This window comes from Stigmatopora argus, chromosome 11 (assembly GCF_051989625.1).
Source record: "Stigmatopora argus isolate UIUO_Sarg chromosome 11, RoL_Sarg_1.0, whole genome shotgun sequence".
Taxonomy (NCBI): domain Eukaryota; kingdom Metazoa; phylum Chordata; class Actinopteri; order Syngnathiformes; family Syngnathidae; genus Stigmatopora; species Stigmatopora argus.
Genome location: NC_135397.1, coordinates 4,127,725 through 4,151,794, shown reverse-complemented (window position 1 = coordinate 4,151,794; position 24,070 = coordinate 4,127,725). Strand labels below are relative to the sequence as shown.

The following is a 24,070-nucleotide window of genomic DNA, read 5'->3' as shown; positions in this document are numbered from 1 at the left end:
TCGCTCTCTTGGTGCCATTGACGGTGCTAGACGTCCAATTAATTTTGACTCGGAGAAGCTAGCAGTGGAAGATTTTTAAACAAATAAATAAGGAAATCTATTAAAACAATTAAACAAAACAAAAATAATTCACTCAAATGTGTCTAGTTGTAACCATTTCACATTTATTCCGCTTGGGGCAGTATTTCGCATAGAAGTGCATGACTTCCATTTCGAAGAAAAGGCGTCGCACGTTTCCTGTTGTCCTTCGTTTTCCAGCTCAGCACTGCGTCCCGTGTGCTTTCATTTCTTGATATTTTCTTTTTACTACTTGTTTTTATTTTGTGGAAGAGGGAAAACACCCCAAAGCCGCCAAGATGCCGCGAATCATGATAAAAGGAGGCGTTTGGCGCAATACGGAGGTATGGCTGACAGTGCTAGCGGAGTTAGCATCGTGCTAACCCCGCTTGTTGCAAATACATGTACATAATTACTTCACTTAGCTATAAGATCGCTTCAAAATGAAGATTAATCCCTTATATATCGATGATATTCTTACGTCTGCGCCGTAAAATTTAAATCTCATCAGTATAAACTATTGGAATTGTTCCAAATAAGCTTAGTGCTACTAACTCATCGAGCTATTAACTCATCGACTGCCATTGATGAAGATAGTCGTCGATTTCATTTTAATGCAAATGTTTATAACTGCGTATTTCAGGATGAAATTCTCAAGGCGGCGGTGATGAAATATGGGAAAAATCAATGGTCTCGTATCGCCTCTTTGCTCCACCGCAAGTCTGCTAAGCAGTGCAAAGCAAGATGGTGAGTTTATTAATCATCTATTAAATATGTTGCATTCCTTTTTTTCTGCTGCAAAAAGTGCAGATAAAAGGGTCTCGTGATACAATTTCATCTTGCTTTTGTTATCAGGTATGAGTGGTTGGACCCCAGTATCAAAAAAACAGAGTGGTCCCGTGAGGAGGAGGAAAAGCTTCTTCACCTGGCTAAACTGATGCCCACCCAGTGGAGAACCATCGCGCCCATCATTGGGCGCACAGCCGCCCAGTGCTTGGAGCACTACGAATACCTTTTGTATGTTCCTGCGTTTTTGTTGATGGCATCAGCACGCTTTTTCCACACACACATCTTATGTTTTTATTTTTTATAGGGATAAGGCAGCGCAGAGAGATAACGAGGAAGAAGTGGGAGAGGACCCTAGGAAGTTGAAGCCAGGGGAGATAGATCCCAACCCCGAGACTAAACCGGCCAGGCCGGACCCTGTGGATATGGATGAAGGTATAAAAATCTGAACAGGAAGGGCTAGTTGTGCTTTAGTGGCTTTGAACTGAGCGATATTGATGACAAATCATGTCTCATTTGGGTACAAAATTCTCAATGTGTTATTATGTGTACAGATGAGCTGGAGATGCTTTCTGAGGCCCGAGCGCGTCTGGCCAACACACAGGGCAAGAAGGCCAAGAGAAAGGCCAGAGAGAAGCAACTGGAGGAAGCCAGGTCACACTCGCACCTTATTCCCGCATTTGCTCATTTGGCTTTTTGAGATTCAACGCGTTCTCTTTTGCTAGGCGTTTGGCCGCGTTGCAGAAGCGCAGAGAACTGAGAGCGGCCGGCATCCACATCGGGAAGAAGAGGAAGAAGAAGCGTGGAGTCGACTACAACGCCGAAATCCCCTTTGAGAAGAAACCTGCTTCGGTAACCGACTGGCGGCGCCGCTTCTTATCATAGCAGAGCCTCGCTGAGTGGCTATTTTGTCTGTTTTCAGGGCTTCTACGACACCAGCATGGAGATTTACGACCCCCTGGCACCCAATTTCAAGCGTCTGCGGCAGCAGCACTTGGACGGCGAGCTGCGCAAGTGAGTTATCGCGTGGCGGCGAGGCCACGACCACGCCGTTCTCACGATTGTCGTCTGCCGGCAGCGAGCGCGAGGACCGCGACCGCAGGAAAGATAAGCAGAAGATCAAAAGGAAGAAGGAGAGCGACCTCCCGTCTGCCATCTTGCAGACCAGCGGCGTGGCCGAGTTCACTAAGAAACGATCCAAACTGGTTCTGCCCGCGCCGCAGGTAATGTTGTGGATCTCTACTCGCTGAGAAGGATTCATTTAACAAAAAAAAGTATGTAAACTGAGAACTGTAGTGGACCTGAAAGTGATCCCTGCGGAATCTCTGAGTTCTTTAGACAAAGACAAAAATGATACAAAAAAGCACAAACGGCAAAATTTCAAACATTGCTTCTTCTGCCAGATTAGCGACGTGGAACTGGAGGAAGTGGTGAAAATGGGCGTGGCTAGCGAGGTAGCCCGCCAAACCGCCGAGGAGAGCGAAAGCGCCAACAGCGCCTCGTCGGCGCTGCTGTCCGAGTACAGCATCACCAACAGCATGAACACCGGACTGCGGACGCCGCGCACGCCCGCCGCCCAGGACAGGATCATGCAGGTGAGGAACGCGACCCGCCGGCTTTGGAAGTGGCGACACAGTAGGCTGAAACGGCTGGCTTTGTTTTCCCAGGAAGCTCAGAATCTGATGGCGCTGACCAACATCGACACGCCACTAAAGGGTGGCCTCAACACGCCGCTGCACGAAAGCGACTTCCGCGGAGTCACTCCTCAGCGGCAGCAAGTGCAGACCCCCAATACGGTGCTCAGCACCCCATTCAGGTGAGCGCCGACGCGGCCCGCACCGCAAACGGCGGCTGCTAATAAAGATGTTGATCCGCAGAACACCTGGGCACAGTCAGGGGTCGGAGGCTATGACCCCGCAGGGGGCTGGAGGATTGACCCCACGCGGGGTGGCCACGCCCGGTCTGACTCCCGGGCGCACCCCGCAGAGGGACAATCTCAACATCAACACCGAGGAGCAAATGGCCGACCCATCGTACGCCAAGCACCTGGTGAGCAAATAGGCTTTCAAACCCAGTTTGGGCTTTCAGACTAGGATTTGGGTTTGAAACCCAGTTTGGGCTTTCAGACTAGGATTTGGGTTTGAAACCCAGTTTGGGCTTTCAGACTAGGATTTGGGTTTGAAACCCAGTCTGGGCTTTCAGACTAGGATTTGGGTTTGAAACCCAGTCTGGGCTTTCAGACTAGGATTTGGGTTTGAAACCCAGTCTGGGCTTTCAGACTAGGATTTGGGTTTGAAACCCAGTCTGGGCTTTCAGACTAGGATTTGGGTTTGAAACCCAGTCTGGGCTTTCAGACTAGGATTTGGGTTTGAAACCCAGTCTGGGCTTTCAGACTAGGATTTGGGTTTGAAACCCAGTCTGGGCTTTCAGACTAGGATTTGGGTTTGAAACCCAGTCTGGGCTTTCAGACTAGGATTTGGGTTTGAAACCCAGTCTGGGCTTTCAGACTAGGATTTGGGTTTGAAACCCAGTTTGGTCTTTCAGACTAGGATTTTGGGTTTGAAACCCAGTCTGGGCTTTCAGACTAGGATTTGGGTTTGAAACCCAGTCTGGGCTTTCAGACTAGGATTTGGGTTGGAAACCCAGTCTGGGCTTTCAGACTAGGATTTGGGTTGGAAACCCAGTCTGGGCTTTCAGACTAGGATTTGGGTTGGAAACCCAGTCTGGCCTTTCAGACTAGGATTTGGGTTGGAAACCCAGTCTGGGCTTTCAGACTAGGATTTGGGTTTGAAACCCAGTCTGGGCTTTCAGACTAGGATTTGGGTTTGAAACCCAGTCTGGGCTTTCAGACTAGGATTTGGGTTTGAAACCCAGTCTGGGCTTTCAGACTAGGATTTGGGTTTGAAACCCAGTCTGGGCTTTCAGACTAGGATTTTGGGTTTGAAACCCTGTTTGGGCTTTCAGACTAGGATTTTGGGTTTGAAACCCTGTTTGGGCTTTCAGACTCGGGTTAGGCTTTTAAACCCTGTTTGGGCTTTCAGACTCGGGTTAGGCTTTTATTTTTTTCCTATTTTTAAGCATAACACCTTGCTCGAGTTGATTTATTTAAGGCTTAGTATATTTCATACATGACTGTCAAAGAATTTTTTTTTTTGTATTTACTAAAGATGAAATGGAAATTCTTGATTCCGATTGGCATACTTCAAAGCCGCTTTTTGCCTCTCCGGACAGCAACGAGAGCGAGCGCAGCAGCTGAAGGAGAACCTGATGTTGCTTCCTGCGGCCAAAAACGACTTTGAGATCGTCCTACCGGAAAACGCAGAGAAAGAACTCGAGGAGACGGAGACGGATGTGGGCTACGTGGAGGACGCCTCCGACGTGGAGCTGCGCAAGCAGGTGCGATGGGTGCCGTGCGGCCCCTCCAAGTGAATTGGACGCCTTTTAAAGTTGATGCCGGGCTTTTTTTAGGCCATACGTGATGCGGAGAAGGAGAGAGAGTTGAAGCTGCGACACACTGCTGTGCAGAGGGAATTGCCCAGACCCACTGATGTAAGTCAAATCACTTCAAAATTGGAACCATTTTTCATTTTGAATTGGTCATTTTTACTATTGAAATTGTCACTTTTTTATTTGAAACTTTACAAACATTTTATATTTAGTATGGTGAAATTTGAATAGGACAAAATCTTGCCTTTTTCTACTTTTGACCCAAAAATCTGAAAGTGAATTTTCACACAATCTATGATATGATATATAGAAAATCAAAACCTCTTGAAAGAGAGAAACCATAAATGTTTTGCGCGCTCACCTGCAGGTGAACGAGTCTGTCCTGCGGCCTTCGTCCATGGAGCCCCTGTCGGACCTGCAGGTGGCCGAGGAGCTGATCAAGCAGGAGATGATCACCATGATGCACCACGACTGCCTTCACCACCCGACCGCCGGCGGCCAGCTGCAGCGCGCCAAAGCTCGGGGCCCGGCGTCCGCCTCCAACAACGTCCTCCACGTGGGCTACCTGGAGGCGCACCCGTACCACACCGTCAGCACGGAGGACATGGAAAAGGTAGAGCACACCAAAAAAAGGCCCGTTCGGGGAGACGGCGTCACGGTGCCCTTTTTGTTCCACCAGGCCAAAGCCATCTTGGCGACCGAAATGGAGGTGGTGAAAGTGGGCATGGGTCATGGCGATCTCAGCATGGAGGCTTACTGTCAGGTGTGGGAGGAGTGCTACGGACAGGTCAGGTCGGATTTGCGACGGCTTGGTTTTTCCCTCAAGATTATGTTAAGCGTGCTCGTGCTCCGCCCTCGCAGGTGCTCTACCTGCCCGGACAGAACCGGTACACCCGAGCCAACTTGGCGTCCAAGAAAGATCGAATCGAGAGCGTCGAGAAGAAACTCGATGTAAGGCCACGTGCCCTTTGGGATGGTTTGTTTTGTCATTGTTCAGAGAAGACGGGTTTCTAAGAAGTGCAAGTTATTTTTAAGCTCCTCGGTATTTCATATTTTCAAGGCTTTTACAAAGTTTTGCATTGATTAATCTTGCTAAAGGCATTCAATTTTATCCGGTAGGTTCCTTCAATTTTGTATGACAAATTTTGACATTCTTGGACTTTAGGTGAAATTGGACCTGGTCTGCATTCTATACACAAATGGTTATCAGTCCATTTCAGTCTGAAAAGTCAAAGGCTAACAAACTTCACGCTAACATAGCAATGATCACGTGACTAATGTCTCGTTAGCTGACCTTTGATGACCAAGGTGGTCATTTTCTCTGTAAACTGCACTCATGGTGGGCTTTTTTTTCTGGCAGGTGAACCGCGGTCACATGACAGCGGAAGCGCGCAAGGCGGCCAAAATGGAGAAAAAGCTCAAAATCCTTCTGGGTGGCTTCCAGTCCAGGGCGCTCGGCCTCCTCAAGCAGCACAATGAACTCTGGGAGCAGGTGGGAAGGAGCGCTAGAAATTCAATTACGATGATTGCGAACCTTCGCAAGAACGTTCCGCTTTGCCCGCCAGGTGGAGCAAGCGGCCACAGAGTTGGAGACTTTCTCTCAGCTGAAGAAACATGAAGACCTGGCCATTCCGAGAAGACTCGAGGTCATTCATTCGCAAAGCACTTTGGGGGGAAAAAATACATTCACTGTTATTTTTTTTTTTCAACGTTCTTTGTGTTTTCAGGCATTGCGCGAAGACGTGGAGCGTCAAATGGATCGAGAGCGGGAACTCCAGCAACGATACGGAGAACTGGTGACCGAGAGAGACGCCCTGGCGGGTAACAATGCTCAGAAATGCTGAGCGACATTAAACGCATCCTTTTGCAATGTATCACAAAGATTGTATGCGATGCCCCATGTTCTTCGTTTCCCCGTTAGTGACCAATAAAGTTTATTTCGGCGACATCAGCTTTCTTCGATGAGTGATGTTTATTAAACAAGGTGAAAGTAACAAAAAAAAAAATTGGGTGATCAGCAGGCCAGGTAAGACATCCCACTTCTTCTGTAGGTGTTCTGAAGGGGGAAAAACAATGTTAGAATTAGGAAAGATGCTGAAATGTGTGGGCGTACTTACGGGTTGTCTGTAGTTGAATCTTCTGATGGCCTCTCGGATGTGACATGGCTGAATGGCGCCGCTCGGAGGTTCTGGCGTCGCGGGACAGCTCTAAAGTAAGCAGAAATTTCAGTGCACATTCTCTTTTGATAATCACTTTTAAGAACAGAGACTGGTATTAAGAAGTTAATTTATGTAACTTTTCCCTCCAAGTTAGTTGTGATATGATCCAAAATTGCTTCTTTTTTTTCACCTTTTTCCGTTTCCTCTGCCGCGCTCGTCCGTCCAGACTTCCGTTGCCTTGGGGGAAGGGCTTGGATGAGTGGGAGGAGCCAGGTGTGGACGGAGGCGTGGCTTCGGGGGAATCCGATTCCTTCTTAACCTGCTGAACGACAGGGAGAACGGGCTCGATGAAAAGGTGACCAAGACCCCTGAATTGAAGGTGCGCGCGACCTCAACGTGAGAGTTGTATTGAATGTGGCTGGCCGAGATGACGTGAGCCACCGTGTTGGTTTTGGCCACCATCTCCTGCTTGACCAGCAGAGACAAGTCCACAATCTGCACGGAAAAAGCAAGCGTCAAAGCACGGCTCTGCGGTCGTGCGGGCGAAGAAGCGCTTACCTGGGCGATGGTCTCGTAGGCCAGATAGGACAGGACTTCCATAGCTACGCTGTTGGGTTTGAGTTCCAGATTGCTGCAGTCCAGCCAGTCGCGGAACTTGGACGCTTTCTTGACTGCGAGAGCGTGCGCGCACATACGAAAAGGGAAATCATGTATTTATGCGGAGGGAAAAGATTATTGATTGGATATGAAGAAAGTAAAATGAGAAGTCTTCTTTACCAAAGCTGAGCTGTCGACTCTCGCAGAATTCGGCGTACTGGCTGGGGTCCATGCTTCTGCTGTTGCGTTCCATGCGCTGCAAAATTTGCAGAACGACGACGATTGCACTCTTAGGTTCGCCGACGTGGCGCCGCGATGACCGCTTACCTCCAGCCTCTCCTGTTTGACGGGGTCCATCTCCCGACGCTCCACCAGCGACAGCAGCTCGCCGGTGTGGTCCAGCAACAGAAGGTGATCCTGAGCCAGACGTTGGCGCCGCTGGACGCCGCCACCGGCCGCGCCCGACGACCCTGCGGCGACCAGCATTAGGGTTAGTCACTCCAAAATGAGGTGCTCTGAAAACTATGTTCTCACTCGTTCCCAGAGGCGTTACTGGGACATGCATTTTTATTTTAGTCATTTTAAAGTAAGTCGACCTTGTTCCTGCCCCCCTTCGTCTTCGTCTTCAAGGCTCTTTAGAAGCTTGGACTTGTAATCTCGGAACTGAAGATACTTCAGTAGGCGGGACAGCTTCCTCTATGCATAGTCATAAACACATTATAGAAAAGCTATTTGGGTCTGAAAATGTAGGTCTTTCTAGTGCAACAATTATGGTAATTCAAAATGGGCAGCATTATAGAGTACAACTACATTGACACTGAATTGACTTAAAGCCCTTTCTTTAACATTTTTTTTGTTACGTGTCTTAGTAGTTAGTAACTTCAATTTGTAAGCGTTTCAATTTACTTTAGTGTTTTTGTGGCCCTCACCTTGTCTCTGCGCATGAGGAAGAGGATGTCCTCCACGGCGATGACCCTTGACCCCCGAAGTGTGGCGCCCTCACTGGCCTGATGGAGCTGATCATAAAGTCACACGGCTGTCTTGCCCCGTCATTGTCAGCGAATTAGTTCATCTTACCATGGTGATGAGCTGCGTGTGCACAATGTCCTCCACCAAGGCTGCCGTCTCTTGCAGCGGCCTGCGGGCGTCTCCCAGGGAAAACCTAACACACACGCACCCCCCACATACAGGTGAGCCGCAAACATTTGTGCAAACCTCCACATTTGCATTTAGAAAAAGCATTAGGAGGCCAATACACAAAATTGGCTCGCATATGTACAACATGGAGTCTGATGTTTTTCCCGCAGGGCCGCCTCCATCCGGGCCGTGATTTGCGGACATCTGCTGTCAATCACGCCACCGCCAGGAGCTCGGGTTTGAGGTCGAGAGCTTCACGCCAAGGCGTAGAGTTCGGTTTTGGGGTTTGCACACTTCAGGCGTCTCTGACCACCAGGTGAGCTACGCACGCAATGATATATGCACACACACGTCCACGCCACTCGTGTGTAACGGGATGTTAAATGTGGACTAGATAATTTGATGTGATTGTTTTTTTAAATGAACTTTTGCAGAGAGCAAAAGTGCTCATAGATAGAAGATATGCAATTCCTTAATGAAGACCATTTGGAACACTTGCATTGGACTTTGCTTATTCGTGTATATTGTGTGAATTATGGTTTGTGATTATGTGCTGTGTCATGTCCCATTCAAAATAGGTAGGGGGACATGGCTTCCAACAGTCTCTTTGGTGGAACCGGCAGTACACTGTATACAGGTGAGTACATGGTGATGTGTGTGAGTGTGTCAGTCTTACATCATGCCCTGTATTTCGGGGATGAAGCTGGTCCGAGAAGCTGCAGGGCGTTCTCGAGACCCGGCGATGACTGATCCAGCCATATAGCAGCTTCTCCTATGTCAAACCCTGAACACAGACATTTTATCCTTTTACATTTACAATTGAACAATTTCACAGTTTTAAACAGGAAATATGTGGAATATAGTGGAATTGACAGTACTATTTGGACAAAATGTGGCGTGAGGAACTTTTGCCGATTGTTATATTTGTCTATTTTATTTTTGTGGGTTTCTTAAATCAATACATTAAAATCGAAACGGAGTCCAATTCTTAAAACAACTTAACAGAACTCTATCGATGCAACACGAGCGCGCACACGCAGGTGTTTAAACCGCACGGCTTCCTCTCCGGTAGTAAAATCTGAATATTAAAACGACGACTTTCCTCTCTATTCAAAGGTTGCGGTTAAAGAGCCAACAATGCTCCACACAATCAAAGTAAACACAGACAACGACACGTCGACCAGGCAGGAACGTTGATCGTGCAGGGGAAGACATCAGTAAAACTCACCAAAAGTTGTCAAGTAATACGTCGATCGTAGTGGTGATGTACTATATTATTTACGTTTGGGTGAAATTGCGGCGCGCGTTGATGACGTCAATGGCCAGGGAGAGGGATGCTGGAACATGAAGTTTTTTTCCCCATTTTTAAAGGTTAGAACGTTCTAAAGATCAACTGACATATAATGTTTTGAGAATATATTTTGGACATCTTATTCTTACAAGATACCAAAACAAATTATCTCACTTTATTAAACAAAATGGTTTACTCTTTAAAAACAAATTAATACATTCTACTGGAGGAACTGCTGGAAATACCTGATGGAAAGGTTGAATACCAACAAACAAAAAAAGCTTAGCAGCCTGCCAGGCTAATAAAACACTGGAAGAACCCATGATATATATAACATATCATTATAATCCTATATGTTATGTTGCTTTGAATCAGATGCTGCGACGAAGCGTCGAATTGCTTCATCGCCATCCCACCTCCATCCGGATGTATCCGAAACGTACTACTTCCACGACACGACACCCCCTCGAGGACTGGTAACCACCGAGAGCCCCAACTTCCTGTGTACCGGCCTTCCTCATCACTGGAGGTGCAACAAGACCTTACCTCGACCTTTCACGGTGAGCCGACACGCTGACCGGAAGGCCTGGTCGTGCATGATCAAGTTTCAGCGCCATTGACAACGATAAACATTTCAGCAGAGAGAGGGTGGCAGTCTTAAAGGATTGGACGTCAATTGTTGTCAATGGCATATAACATGTCAAAGGCGTCATACACTTTTCTTCAGGTGGTTTCCTTGAGCAACGACGTCCCGGACGGCGCCCTGGTCGTCCTGATGGCGGGAAATGAGGAAAATGTTAGCGCCGAGCTACGCAACAACACGGCCACCATGAGGCAGGGACACGCCCACTTCAACGACCTTCGTTTTATAGGTCGCAGTGGCCGAGGTAAAAAGAGAACATAAAAATATTTGAGTTCAGTGGCTGACTCCAGATAGTCATTGACTTCTTGTAATGTTATTTTCTCTCCAGGTAAGAGCTTCACACTGTCCATCAATGTGTTGACCACACCCCCTCAGGTGGCCACGCTGCACAGAGCCATCAAGGTGACCGTGGATGGTCCGCGCGTGCCCAGACGTCAGTAGAAAGAAAAAAATTAAAAGATGTAAATATATGTAATACTTTTATTGGACATTTACGCAATTTTAATTATGTTTTTCCAGGACAGCGTCAGAAAGAAGTGTCTGCACGTCACGGTCCTTCCAGCTGTGCTTTTGCTACCTCAGGTAAAACAAAACCAGACAAAGTGCTCATGTCGGTAATTTATGTAATCATTTATTTTATCTCATTCGGTGTCCCCATGATTACATCTGAAATGGTAATACATGTAGATTCAGTGTGGGTACATCAATTTAAACAAAATCTCTACTAGTAAAATGTTATTGCAACAGTCTAATTTTGCTAGGTTACATACTATCTACTGAGCACAAATGATGTATTTGGCAACTGATGTCATGCTCTTCAGACTGCAGAATCCCATCGTCATCGTTGTGGTCCCGCGAAACATCCCTGTTCGGTCAGATGGCCGCCCTAACATCCACCTTCCCGCCACCTCCCAGAATGCACCACCACCAACAACGCCATCACGCCCTGTCCTTCCCCAGCCAACCTCCCTCTTACTCTTCCTACTTCAACTCACCAGCCCCCCCTCCCCTCACCCACGGTGGTCCTTTCTACTACGGACACAACCAAACGTTTCAGAATGCGGGAGAGGATAGCGGCGTCATGGCAGCATTGAACACGTTCATGGAGGGCTCGTGTTTCACCCTTAGAGGGGAGGAGCCTATGTGGAGGCCTTATTGAGATAAATTGGGGACATTATCCAATCATAAATCAGATTTTGAACAATAATAACTTTTAAACCCGAATCGACATTAAAATTTGAAACGCTGGCAGGTCAAATGGATGAGGCGTCCACTGCTGTCAATGGCATTGAAACATCCTCATCCAAATGACTAATCTGAATCAGTCTGACTATTGTCCAACTTTAATGTCTGGAACAAAATGTCTTCAGTGTTACCAGAATCATTCTGGTAACACTGAAGACGAAATTCAGCAGATAAGGCCTAAATCTCATTCTGGCAGAATGAGATTTAGGGCTTACATTTCCCAGCACTTGTATCTTAGAAGCCTTTCTTTGATGGATTTCAAAACATGTTGCGCAAAACGCAAATAAGCTTCTTTCATCCGACCAAAAACACCCCAAGCCATGTTCCCCTATTTACTTTTAGAGTCACATGGCATAACCACCGGGTACAATCGTTTCAGATGGTATTTTACTCGGCAATCCCCCACCCCACACACACACACAGCTCGCAGTCTTTCCGAACCATCACAAGTTCAGTGGTAGATCTTAAAAAGAATGTTAAAATCTTTTTTGGGGCAGGTTTGATCGTAAACTGACCTGTGTTCCTTATCGAATGCGCACAAAAATGTTCTTTGCTGTGACTCAAATTGTAGAGAACTGTCCAAACGGATGTGTTTTTTTTTTAAATCAGGGAAAACCTTTTCACTTGTGAATTAATTCCCCTGACGTTAGCACAATAGATTTTTGATAAGCAATCAAAATGACCTTCAGGTAGCTCTCCGGCCAACGGGCGTCCTTGCCAGCTTCCTTATTACTCATGTAGAGCCACACACACGCTCACAAAAACTTTTGCATTTGGGGAACCAGCATCCCGATAAGAAAGGAGTGACAACAAGAGAATGCTGGGCTTGGACGCGCAGCCATTGTGTCCCAATACAATATACGACTTCCTCTACATGGCAGATGACGCAACACATAATACACAAAATAACACTCGCACACATACACTAAAAATGACGCATTTTGACTAACACACACAAATATTGCTCAGTTCGTTGATTGGATGTTATTCATGTTAATGCAAATATTTCATTTTCCGGTTTCCAACAATGATTTTTATTGTATTACTGAAAATAAAACAAAAAAGAACATACATGTGTATACGGACACACCTAAACAAACATGCACATACATGAGTGTTGCAGGCAGCATGGCACCAGGGCAACTTCCTTTGGAGACACGGCCTACTGTGAGTGAGGGAGGGAGGAAAAGACCCAAGTAAGAGCAAGAGAGGGAGAGTGAGAGGGTCCGCCACAAAAGTATGTCCCTCACTCACACACACTCACACACACAAAGTGTTCTCTCATCACTCGCAACTCGCTTGTGACTTTCTCCTCTAGTATTTTGGGACGAGAGTCATCCACAGATTTGGATCGGTTACCTGCAAACTTTCATCAGTTGAACCGCCACTGCTCGTCTTCCTGCCTTGCTTAAAGGTACCTGGACAAACTCGCTGCCGCTAGCTGACCTGGGTTCTACCATACAAGTTTCAAGCCAAAAGTTGCTTTATATCATCAGCGACAACATCAGGTAGTTTATGTGGATTTGCAACACACACACATGCAAGTGTATGTCAGGAGTTCTCCAAATTTTTATGTGCCTATCTACAATACAAAAAAAATTCTTTAAAAAGTTAATCTACACTTTACACAACCTGACAGCCAATTTCTCCCATTTCAACTTGGACTTAATTTAAGATAGCACATGTAGTCTTGCTTTAATATTTTATTTATTTTGCAGTTGCATTTACAATATACTATGTATACGTTTACAGAATATAGTTTAGACTTGTAATGCATTTACATCAGAATCACTTTTTACTGGTACAATGCGTATTTGTTATAAGTAAATTCAGAATAAACTTGTGTTTTGGCACTATCTACCCATTTATGGAATTAAGACAGTGGTTTTTAAACGTACTAAATCCCGCATAATTCCCATGTGCATTCACCAAACCCTTCATAAATAAATAGTACAGCATTTTTCTCTAGATTAAAACACCAATTTACTTTATTAGTGCACAAAAAAATGACTATAAATTTGTACGAAAAAAATCAATGTATTAAAAACAACAAAACATAATTTGCACCAAAACAATACAACAGTATGAAACATGTTTCTGCAAATGATTTTGATTATTGATTTTCAACAAAGTGGTACTCTTATCATTGCCAGTCCAAATCCTGTGACTTTTCTGCTTGTTTTGTTTTATTTTTGTGCCGTTTAATCCATCCGGAATAATAAATTACCAATTTTTAATAGTTTACGGTAATTTAATTTAGTTCAACACAGCCTGAGGTGCAAGTGTGTGTGTGTGCGTGCGCATGCATTATTGTTGCAGGATGCAGAACAATGCTGTGGGCCACACACACACACACACACACACACACACACACACACACACACACACACACACACACACACACAAACAGAGGTCAAGCAATAGTCTATGGGAGGAAGTAATATTGTTATTAAGTATCCCAAGAGCGCTTGAACACACAGACACACACATTTATTTGAGAGGACGGTGTCCCAAAACAACAAGGGAACTGTATTTAACTCTTTGACTGCCAGCTCAGGTTCCAGTACGCGTGTGCTGTGGTAGTTAGTAAAAGTTGGATGTCTATTGCCGTGAATGCCAGACAGAGAGACGTCAAACACTGCTAAAAATATAGCTTGGATTTTTTTCTGCGGTTTATGGTTTGATCAAATGTCTGTGTCCCAAGGCTGTGGAAACTCGGATAAAATGTTTTTTTATACAGCTTGGCCTATTTTAAAAATGGCTTGAAGCATATAAACCTTGATGCCAATCACACTTATACAATACACAATAAAACGCGTCAAAAACACCCAATCTTCATTAAGGAAAATATAAAATTCGCTAAACTTTTTTGCTCATTCCTATAAATGATTATCACTCAAAAATGACATTTTGAATCATGATGCCCATGTTAGGAATGCAATAAAATTTTATAGGGATTGAATTAATACCAATAACATAATGCTAACAGTCAACTTATAATGATAGTTGTGATCGAATGGATGGATTTCCATTTAGTGAGTGGAATCTGGTGGGTATACAAATAGCAGAAAAATAATTTGTGTGTGTGTGGGAGTGAATGTTTCCCGTCCCAAGAGAGCACCAGTGTTGAGTGTGGGAACTGAAATTGAAGCTATAGTAAGACAGAACAAACATGACATCTATATTTTTGAACAGGGTCAAGCTAAAATATTCTGGATATTCTGTGAACCATTACAATAAGTATGTTGGAAAATCTTGCAAATATATCTTGCAAACCTGCCTGCATCCTGAAATGACCTGAAAAAGTTTGCTAATTGCCATTAAATGTTCTAATCCACAAGGTAAGAACAGGAATCTGGGCGAGTGGTTGCCAGTGAGGAAATGGCAGACTGGAGTCTACTGGGAAACTTCCTGGAGGAAGTACAGGAACACTCCACCTCTATTGGCAAGGTACAAACGGGCACACGGATAGATGTTGGGGAATGTATATGTTGAAAAGTTACTCATGACACATTTGAAATAACTAAACAACTTAACCCTGGCAGGTGTGGTTGACCATCTTGTTCATCTTTCGCATTTTGGTTTTGGGGACGGCGGCTGAGTCGTCTTGGGGGGACGAGCAGGAAGACTTCAACTGCGACACGGAACAACCCGGCTGTGAGAACGTTTGTTACGACAGAGCCTTCCCCATCGCGCACATACGTTACTGGGTAGGTTTCGCCGACTGCCATGTTAAGTGTTTAACTGCCATGGGTCATAGACATCCAAAGTGGTAAATTATTGCTGAACATAGTGGTGGTTAAGATCTTTTTAATCTATATAAACCAATCCACACACTTTTAAATAGCCATTGCACGTCATCTGCTGTCTTGTGCTTTTTTGGCGGATAGGAAAAACCACAGTAGATCATAACTGGACTTTTTCAGGTTGTCATGGAAGATGTCGAGCAGAGTTCATCAATATATGCAATAAGCCGCAATTAGGATAGCACTAGGTATACCACCACAGTTATTCATGGTCTTAATTAGGCCTTAACATCTCATTGGTATGCAAATGACCGTGACATCCCTGAATGTTTTCATTCATTGGATCATTTACTTTTGGCTGTCCTATAATAGCAATGGATTGTAAAAATTGTTCTTCAATTTACAAAACTGAAGGTGTGTGGAAAAACTGTTGCTCAACATATTTATAAGTATGCAAATTGCAAATTTCTTAGATTTCGGATAGTGGGAAAAATGTAAATACAAAAAATGACAAGTTTACTACAGGTGCAGGCATTGTGTGACATCACTTATACCCAGAAATATACATGATGAATAATGGATTCCCACACAGGTGCTTGGTGTCCGAAAGAAGGGCGGGGAATCTGGGATACTCACATCTGATTGGCTAAAATAGTACATATCAGCATTGTTTAAATGGGGCGGTTACTTCTTGGAAGAAAAAAACTCATGTTCAGGATACAACATACTCAAAAATGTCATTCCTGGACACAATCATTCTCTGCCATCTGCCGTCTTCAGTTGAAATGGATTGGACGTATTTTATTGCCAGGTCCTCCAAATTGTGTTCGTGTCGACGCCCAGTCTGGTCTACATGGGCCACGCCATGCACACGGTGCGCAGGGAGGAGAAGCGGCGCAACCGGCAGGAGGACGGAGGAGGCGAGGATGACAACGACGACCCGGGAGGGGGCGACGACGACGACGACGACGACGAGGATGAAGGTGGCAAGGATGCGGGTAAAGGCAGGAAAACCACGTCCCCGGGCAGGGTGCGCCTAAAGGGGGCGCTGCTGCAGACATACGTGCTGAGCATCCTCGTTAGGAGCATCATGGAGGTAAACGCTGACTCCGTCTGCACTTTTCGTGAAAGCTTTTACTGATCTGGTGGTTTTCCGTATAGGTGGTGTTCCTCTGCCTGCAGTACTTCCTGTACGGAATATTTCTCCACCCGCTCTATGTGTGCAAGGTGGAACGCACAGCATTATTTTCAATGTGTTTTTGTTTTTTATGACTGTGTGTGTGTGTGTTTAGGCCTGGCCGTGTCCACATCCGGTCAACTGTTATGTGTCGCGGCCTACGGAGAAGAACGTGTTTATCGTCTTCATGTTGGCCGTGTCGGGCGTCTCTTTGGTGCTTAGCGTGCTGGAGTTGCACCACCTGGCCTGGAAACATTGTTGCAGGTAAGTGTATTTACTTCAAAATGACAATTTAGCCCCTTGTTTCAATTTGTACTCATTATGGTAACTTGACTTTTTCTAGTTGAAAATATGGACAGTTTCAGTACAGTTCTGTTTTTATTTTCAGCAACCCCCAGAAAAGAAAAAAATACCCATGTGAAGCCAAATAAGATAAAATATTTTCATTTTGTAAGACTGTTGTTAGTTCTGGTTTGTTTATCTACTAACTAAATGCCGCCTACGTAATATAGAATTATTCCTGGAAAACTGTTATTTTGGGTCATTTAACTGAGTTTGACTTAGGAAACGCTTTTCAACGGAACTAAAGATATTTTTATAATATACAGGAATAAATACAGGAAAACAATCTCTTTGTTCTGTTTCCAGGCACATTTTGGCGTCCAAGAAGACGGCGCCCGCCGTGGAGTCGTCTCAGTCCAAACAGGTCTTGCTGTCTCCACCGCCGCCGCCGCCCACGCCGCCTCCCGACTTCAGTCAGTGCGTGATGGGCTCCTCGCACTTCCTGGCGCCTCCCTTCCCCAACCACCGGCTGGCTCACCAGCAGAACTCGGTCAACATGGCCGCCGAGCAACACAAGATGGCCGACCAGGAGGGCTTGCTGCAGATGAGCTGCTACTCGGCCGGCTGGCGCAACGGCGCCGACCTTGCCGCCTATTACGACGCCGCTGGCTGCCTGCAGATCCAAAATGGCGCCGCTGAGCGTTTGCTTCTGTGCGCCAACGCCGAGGCCGATGTCGAGTGCCACGGGGACAAACTCAGCAAAACCAGCGGCGCGAGCAGCCGAACGCGAGCCAACGATCTCGCCATCTGACAATAGAAGCCTTCCTTTGTTCATTTGCAAGACTTTGAGGAGCGTTTAAAAGGTCAATGATCAAACAGAAGTGTGGACAAAAAGTGAACAATGACTTCATTTTTGTAATAGCAGGCATGTATTATTTTTACATTGTATATTAAGATTTTTCTCTCTTTTTAATGGGTGTTACTTATTCATAGTTTTGGGCTGAATTCCTAGAAAAATCCAACCCACCCCAGGATATATGTAATGGGGTGGTCCATTGTTTTACTATTTTCCTTTATTCTTAATAGAAAAATCTGAGAAAAAAATCATTTGCGTATACTGTACAGTTTTCTATAGGGGACATCAAAACAATGCTGATGTTTTAAAAAAAAAATGTTTTGATAGAAGTCTTCACACTACCATATATACTCAAAACACATTCCTTTTATACGGTATTAACATAATTATCACTTCTGCTCTTAAATATCTTTTCTTTTTAAAACGTTTCCTTTTCATTATGAAAAATATGGAAGTGATACCAAACAAACAATCATGCATTTGTTTTGTTGTTCTTATGTTTTTACTTCCCATGGCATGAATCTAGGGCAAGCTGAGTATTCCCAGCAAGAAGCAAAAAAAAGAAAAGAAAAATAAATACATGGAAACAAAAAAGGAATGTTTGGAAAACAGAGCCAGCGCATTTTGCAGCATGGACATACCACACTGTGGCATGACGTACGTCACATCCGCAAGTGCCGTGACATATTCTGTAGTACTATTTGTCACAGCATAAGCGGTAGTTTTCTCCATCGAGGAATTGGCATCAGTGGACCATATTCGTGATCGTCTGACTACTTGCAGAGAATTAAATGACACATTTATTTAGGTAAAGTATTTGTTCAACCCACAGGTTCACAGTTTATCTGGTCTGATAATACATCGGCGTCGCTACGTTGAAAGCCCAGCGTGTTATTTTCACTTTAAGTAAACGGACAATTAATTTATTTTCTTCCAGGTTGTGTTTTTATTTCGTTTGACAGAAAATAGTTTGGACTATTTTTAGAGGTTTCTTGTTGACTTTTTGTTTGCTCCAAAACACAACGTGTAGTCCTGTCGCATGTCGATTGCGTCACGTATTTTGACACTGTTTAGTTCACACACTAATGTTAATTCTTTGCAAAAATTCATTTTTACTTGTTTACAAGGATTAACTATCACCCATACTGCACTGGATTATATGTTAAATTATTTAGTGTTAGAATAATACATTTCAAAACAAGAAAGTTCAACACCATTGCCATACAAGCAGAAAACCCAGAAATTCACATAACGATCCAAAAAGAAATATGTCATTAATCAACATGAACACATGATAATATATTATTTGCGTTTTTAGCAATAGTCATGAGTCGACGTGGACGCGCGTCAAGAAAGAGGACGAAGAAACGTGACGGCATACACCAATCAGGTATTTAAAAAAAAGAGTAAAAGTGTGTCGCTACTATACCCTTGAATCATCCCCTCATTTCACTATTCTAAATCGCCATCATGTTCTTATCCAGTCTCACTGAGCCACCAGCCAGAGTACGTGGCGCTCCGGAGGTTTCTCTGCCAGCGAGGTTTCACATCAAAACTGCTGCAACCAGCTCTCTTCTCTGGTACTAACAAGTTTGTATTCATTCTTAAAAAAACATTCATGGAAAATGATGATTTTTCATTGGTCGCCTCTCCAGACACAGGCCGAGGTCTGCAAGCTTTTACGGGCATAAAGGTAAGACGTATCCCATCAGATTTGTCAAAAGTGAACTGAAAGAATAGAAAATCATTAAACCATCTTTTTTTATTTTTTTATTTTATTTAAAGCCCAATCAACTGTTAATTTCCCTTCCTGAGTCTTGTCTGCTTACAACATCCACCGTGCTAGACAGCTACCTTGGTCATTACATCAAGAGGTAAATGCTGTATATCTATGACTGCTGTATTTCCTGGTAGCATACCAATACTTTTTTTCTCATCAGCTGGCAGCCTCGCCTCTCACCTCTATTGGCTCTCTCCGTCTTTCTCGTCTGCGAGCGGCACCGAGGACCCGACACCGACTGGTCGCCGTACATCCACGTCCTTCCCGCCTCTTACTCGTGCCCCGCCTATTTTGACCGCGACGTCACAGCGCTTCTGCCTGCCGGACTCCGGCGGAGAGCTATCCATCAGAAAGAAAGTGTGCAAGAAATCCATGCCTCTAATCGGGATTTTTTTCGGTGAGTTTATTTTAATGACTTTGATTGTGTTTGTTTAATAACGCTTATGTGTGCGCTTGTTTTAATTCAGGACTTTGCAGCCAATCCTTAGTCAGCCTGTCGAGGACGTGCTGACGTTTGAAGCGCTGAGGTGATGAACAAAAACAAAACAAAGGTGCCAATTTTCAGCATTATATATTAAAATTAAAATTCTCATTGTTTTGTCCAGGTGGGCTTGGTGCAGCGTCAACACCCGCTCTGTGTTCATGCGTCAACCGTCCAGCAAATTCTTGTGTGGAGAAGACAATTACGCGCTAGCGCCCTTTTTGGATTTGCTTAACCACCGGCCTGATGTGCAGGTAGACAATTTCAGATTTCACGACATTAGATTTCGATACATATACGTTTTCATTGTCGTTTGTTCGGCAGGTAAAAGCAGGTTTCAACGATGAGACAGAAAGTTATGAGATCAGAAGCTTGTGTGGGACGGAGCGTTTCCAACAGGCCTTCATCAACTACGGTCCTCATGACAACCAAAGCCTGCTAATGGAGTATGGCTTCGTTGCCCCCGGCAACCAGCACAGTCTGGTCTATGTGGACCCGGGTAGGTTGTAGTAGTCAGGGTTGTGTATTCGTTTTAGCTCGTTTGTGGTGATGATCTAATGCGTACATTGTTATGTTTTATTCAGAAATTCTGTGTGAGATTGTTAAAGGCAACACAACGAATCTGGAGCAGAGGATGAAGTTCCTCACGGACAAAAACTTTCTCAAGTCAGACTTTTTCCAAGACAATTGTTTACTAAAAATTATATATCTTCATGGGTCTGATTTTTTTTTTCTTCATTCCTCAGTAATCTGAGCATATGTGGCGAAGGTCCCAGCTGGCGACTGATGACTGCTCTCAGACTGTTGTCACCTCAAGCTCTCTTGTAAGACCCTTGTCCGTATTTTTTAAATGCTTACTAAATCAGAGGCTGAATGTGTGTTTTTCCATCAGCCACCAGTGGAAAGCGGTGTTGCTCGGCCAGATAGTAGACGAAGATGTCGAACAGTGGAGCATCCGGATGGCGTTGGTGTTGTGTCAAAGACTCTTACAAGACACGCTCGTCATTTTAGAGAAGGTTTGTGACCATGTAGAAACGTGTTTGACATTGAGTAAGGTGCCAAAAGTATGCATTTCACTAAATAATCACAATACAATATCGTTTATTGGACATCTACTCCGTTCAAAAAATGTACATGAGTTAATTGCGTCCCATTTTTTTCCATAGATTTCCAAGCTTCTCCAACAGGGAGAACCGTCGCGTAACGACCACCTGCGGGTGGTCGAGTCACTGCGGCTGGAGGAGAAATGCATCCTGGGAGGATACCTTGACTCACTGAGAGGCGCTCAAGTCGAGCTGAGCCAAATGGATGCGAACAATATAAGTTAAGGGTGTCATCACATTTCAATCACAGTCTTTTTCTTGTGGTGAAGCTGCAAATCCTCCATTGCTGCCGCCGCTTCCTGGAGGGGGCGCGGTTCCTCGGGCTGAGGTCTGGGTAGACAACATTAACAGCAATTACACTCCTGGAAAAGCCAAACTCAGCGATGTCATCTTAACTTATTCATTTGTAATTATTTCGAGTACTGTACAATTTTTAAGTTAACCAACTATCCAATTGATATAAACAGTACCTGAGTATTCCAGCGGACATCTTCTCTACAATGTCTTTAAGAATATCTACCAGCAGGCTGTTAAAGAAAGCATACAGTAGGATTGCTTAAGTGCTGGATAAATGCATGCAGTTAGTTTAGGATACGCAGGTAGCGTCCCTGCTGGAATGATGACGCTAACCACACTTGAGGGTTCAGGAATGACAGGGAGGCTGACTTCAAGAACATTAACCTGCTGTCGGGAGGATCCAACTGAAAGAAAAGAAATAGCGGCAGTTCATGTAAGCCTTAACACAACGAATAATAGAATTACAGTCATAAAATCTTTGTACTCTATGAAAAAAAAGACTACTTTTTCCGTTGTTTAACCACAATAAATGCACAATCCACTTACTTGCAGGTCTTGGTGGGACGTCACCCAGTGGCCACCCACTGCCAACGCTGTTATGATGTCATGTTTGTGTGGATGAAGGGTCAGCTCCTCTTTTTCATGCAGGCTGACTTCAAACGACAAGCACAATTTGAATACTCAAGTGGTACTAATGTCATTTTTTTTACCTCCTTGGTCGACCACTATGTCCACTCCTAGACCCCCAGTCTCTTCCATAATAGCCGGAAGAAGGTCGGATGGATTTTTGAAGACAGGAATCACCCTCACTGCAGTGACCAACATACATATTTTAGTCACTATTAGAGATAAAACAGGTAATAAGTCCGTTTTTTTTCCACTTAGGTTTCGGAGTTCTAAGTTTTTAACACACTCAATTGATTTTATTTAGATTCTGATTATGGTAAAATTGGCTACATAATTTGTACAGCATGAACCATTTATGACTTTAAATTTAAAGTGTAGAAAGGGAAAAATAGTAGATAGTAAAGATCTGACTCACAAGAGCTTCCTGAGGGAAAAAAATAAAGTGTGTAAAGGCAGAAACTGGTATTCACATGGCATACTGTTGAAGGAAAAACAGCGACAGCGATAAACGCCCAATTTAAACTAGAAGTACTTTCCGTGATCACTTGCTGTCAGTCAACTCAGTTCAAATAGATTGCACAAAATTGGAATAAATGCCTACACAGTGTCGAAATTGCAACCTGCAGAGCGGGTCTCGGTACAGACCTAAACTGGGCCTTAGTTTTTCCAAGAAGGCGTGCTGCTCTTGTGAGTGAGACGTGGTCAGAACCTTCACGCCGTAGTAACAAGCCAGCTGGATACACATCAGGCCAAAAGACTGAGAGCAGGAAAACGCACACAACGGAGGGGTCAATGCAAACACCTTTAGCCATTACGGCATATGGAATGTACCTACACTGGCACCATCCACCACCAGAAGCGTCTGTCCAGCGGCCACTCGAGCTTGAGTGTGGAGGGCGGTGTACGCACGCAGGCCGTCCTCCAGCGCCGCCGCCACACTCGTACGGCTCAGCTTCTCTGGCTTCTCGACTGCACCACAAACAACTTGATTACTTGTGTTTTCGGCTTCACGATTTCAGGGAAGGAAAGTCCTCACTACCTAAATACTGCTCATTTATGTCGACGACATCGCCAAGTCCTGAGCAGGCCGAGTCCAGTGGTAGAATACCTGTTTAAAGACATTACGTGGAACAACTACACAATACGTGTTGCAAGCATATTAGGAATTGCAAGTGACCTACCTACAACCTCATCATCGGGTTGGAAGAAGGTGACTTTTGGTCCAACTGCAGGGATCATAGGAAAAGAAATATGTGAGTATTCACATTCTTTATTCTCACTTCAAGCACAATTCATTACAATAATCATTTTACAGATATATATTTAAAAAATAGAGTGATCTTGACCGCATAACTGGCTCAAGTTGAATTTCACTCATTTATTCAGTTAACTCAGCATCTCACATGGTAATGAAAGACTTTTATATCAATATAAAAAGCCCTTAAATACCACTTTTTCTGATTCCCACCTTGTTGAACGATGCCCGCCAGCTCTCTGCCGAGGGGGATTGCGTTGCTTTGCAGGCCCACATCTTGCAGAAGCTGGAGCAAGTAACATTAGGTCAGTGGAAAAACTAGTACAAGATCAGTTAAATTTAAAAGCATTGTAATATCAGTAAAAAAAAGACATGAAGAATAAAAATTCCACTTGACACTTCAATAATGGAAATGCAATTACTCTGGGGTCAACTGGGCTGAGGGCACACGCCTTCACGTGAATTCTGACGTCATGGCTGCCAAGAACCTCAGGAAGGGTCTAGAGAAGAAATCATCACCAAGAGTAATTATGCTACACAACTTTTGCAGTCTAATATGGTTTATAAAATTATGGCCTTTTGGCAGAATTGATTTCAATTTCAATTTTTCTGATCTAAATACAATACAAAGCCAGTCTTACCGTTTCCTGGGTGACGAATTTGAGATCGCTGCCGTCAATTCGGCAAAACAAACCCTTCATGTCGTTTCGCTTCAATTTTTGGGGTAGAATTAATGTTTGTTATTACATTTGTATGTCATCTAAAATATTAGTAGTAATCGGTTATGTGGTATTTAGTTATGGTTGCTTGGGTCATGTGTTTTCTCTCTTTTTCTTCGTTTACTCATAGTGTAGTCAGGTGATGACTCTGTATTGTTGCGCTCTCTGCCGGACATTTCTAACTATTACACTTTTACTGTCACACCCGGAACAAAAGTATATTTGCTAAAGTGTACTCTTTAATTTTATACAAAATATACACGTCCTCTTGAGATAAATGCATATTATATCTCAAATGATGAATGCAAAATAAAAAGGATGGGCAAATGCAACTAGTGTTCCTTTTTAAAATTTAAAATTGAATCACTAATCCCCCAAAAACATC

General features: G+C 44.3%; 6 protein-coding genes across 8 annotated transcripts; 4 read left to right on the top strand and 2 right to left on the bottom strand.

Annotated features, from left to right (window-relative positions):
* The first annotated feature begins 210 nt into the window (after positions 1–210).
* cdc5l (CDC5 cell division cycle 5-like (S. pombe)) lies at positions 211–6,241 on the top strand. The gene is made up of 19 exons (XM_077613649.1): positions 211–401; positions 701–804; positions 913–1,074; positions 1,151–1,278; positions 1,398–1,497; positions 1,569–1,695; positions 1,766–1,857; positions 1,922–2,066; positions 2,247–2,438; positions 2,511–2,659; positions 2,721–2,892; positions 4,075–4,239; positions 4,312–4,392; positions 4,658–4,903; positions 4,970–5,077; positions 5,152–5,241; positions 5,651–5,782; positions 5,856–5,936; positions 6,018–6,241. The coding sequence occupies exons 1-19, from the start codon at positions 357–359 to the stop codon at positions 6,132–6,134; spliced, it is 2,436 nt and encodes an 811-aa protein (XP_077469775.1). The 5' UTR covers positions 211–356; the 3' UTR covers positions 6,135–6,241.
* On the bottom strand, positions 6,193–9,509 carry supt3h (SPT3 homolog, SAGA and STAGA complex component). Of its 3 annotated transcripts, none has more exons than XM_077613647.1 (12): positions 9,412–9,509; positions 8,860–8,967; positions 8,124–8,208; positions 7,976–8,062; positions 7,643–7,742; positions 7,374–7,516; positions 7,227–7,302; positions 7,008–7,120; positions 6,840–6,944; positions 6,640–6,771; positions 6,408–6,497; positions 6,239–6,346 (listed from the first exon to the last, which is right to left on the bottom strand). In XM_077613647.1, the coding sequence occupies exons 2-12, from the start codon at positions 8,940–8,942 to the stop codon at positions 6,305–6,307; spliced, it is 1,056 nt and encodes a 351-aa protein (XP_077469773.1). In that variant the 5' UTR covers positions 8,943–8,967; positions 9,412–9,509; the 3' UTR covers positions 6,239–6,304. The 3 variants fall into 3 exon arrangements, with proteins under 3 accessions (XP_077469772.1, XP_077469773.1, XP_077469774.1); XM_077613648.1 differs by having other exon boundaries at positions 6,640–6,768; XM_077613646.1 differs by having other exon boundaries at positions 6,193–6,346; positions 6,640–6,944.
* A 255-nt stretch (positions 9,510–9,764) lies between these two features.
* On the top strand, positions 9,765–11,276 carry runx2a (RUNX family transcription factor 2a). The gene is made up of 6 exons (XM_077613593.1): positions 9,765–10,034; positions 10,202–10,361; positions 10,446–10,550; positions 10,637–10,811; positions 10,939–10,989; positions 11,033–11,276. Exons 1-6 carry the CDS (start codon positions 9,828–9,830, stop codon positions 11,274–11,276), a joined length of 942 nt encoding a protein of 313 aa, XP_077469719.1. The 5' UTR covers positions 9,765–9,827.
* Positions 10,887–17,723, top strand: LOC144084569 (gap junction alpha-5 protein-like). Its single transcript, XM_077613138.1, has 8 exons — positions 10,887–12,599; positions 12,681–12,870; positions 14,704–14,812; positions 14,908–15,072; positions 15,920–16,204; positions 16,270–16,335; positions 16,401–16,549; positions 16,934–17,723. The coding sequence occupies exons 3-8, from the start codon at positions 14,744–14,746 to the stop codon at positions 17,376–17,378; spliced, it is 1,179 nt and encodes a 392-aa protein (XP_077469264.1). The 5' UTR covers positions 10,887–12,599; positions 12,681–12,870; positions 14,704–14,743; the 3' UTR covers positions 17,379–17,723.
* Positions 17,724–18,089: 366 nt separating this feature from the next.
* setd4 (SET domain containing 4) lies at positions 18,090–21,626 on the top strand. Its single transcript, XM_077613137.1, is given in 12 exon segments — positions 18,090–18,231; positions 18,742–18,813; positions 18,908–19,003; positions 19,079–19,116; positions 19,209–19,297; positions 19,364–19,600; positions 19,671–19,938; positions 20,009–20,183; positions 20,269–20,350; positions 20,431–20,508; positions 20,577–20,700; positions 20,851–21,626. Coding segments are annotated over 11 exon segments (1,413 nt in total). The 5' UTR covers positions 18,090–18,231; positions 18,742–18,749; the 3' UTR covers positions 21,013–21,626.
* Positions 20,769–23,835, bottom strand: cryzl1 (crystallin, zeta (quinone reductase)-like 1). The gene is made up of 12 exons (XM_077613136.1): positions 23,608–23,835; positions 23,389–23,466; positions 23,180–23,252; positions 22,893–22,937; positions 22,751–22,819; positions 22,547–22,680; positions 22,357–22,468; positions 21,795–21,893; positions 21,631–21,737; positions 21,383–21,488; positions 21,258–21,303; positions 20,769–21,117 (listed from the first exon to the last, which is right to left on the bottom strand). Exons 1-12 carry the CDS (start codon positions 23,665–23,667, stop codon positions 21,021–21,023), a joined length of 1,026 nt encoding a protein of 341 aa, XP_077469262.1. The 5' UTR covers positions 23,668–23,835; the 3' UTR covers positions 20,769–21,020.
* Between the last annotated feature and the right edge of the window lie 235 nt (positions 23,836–24,070).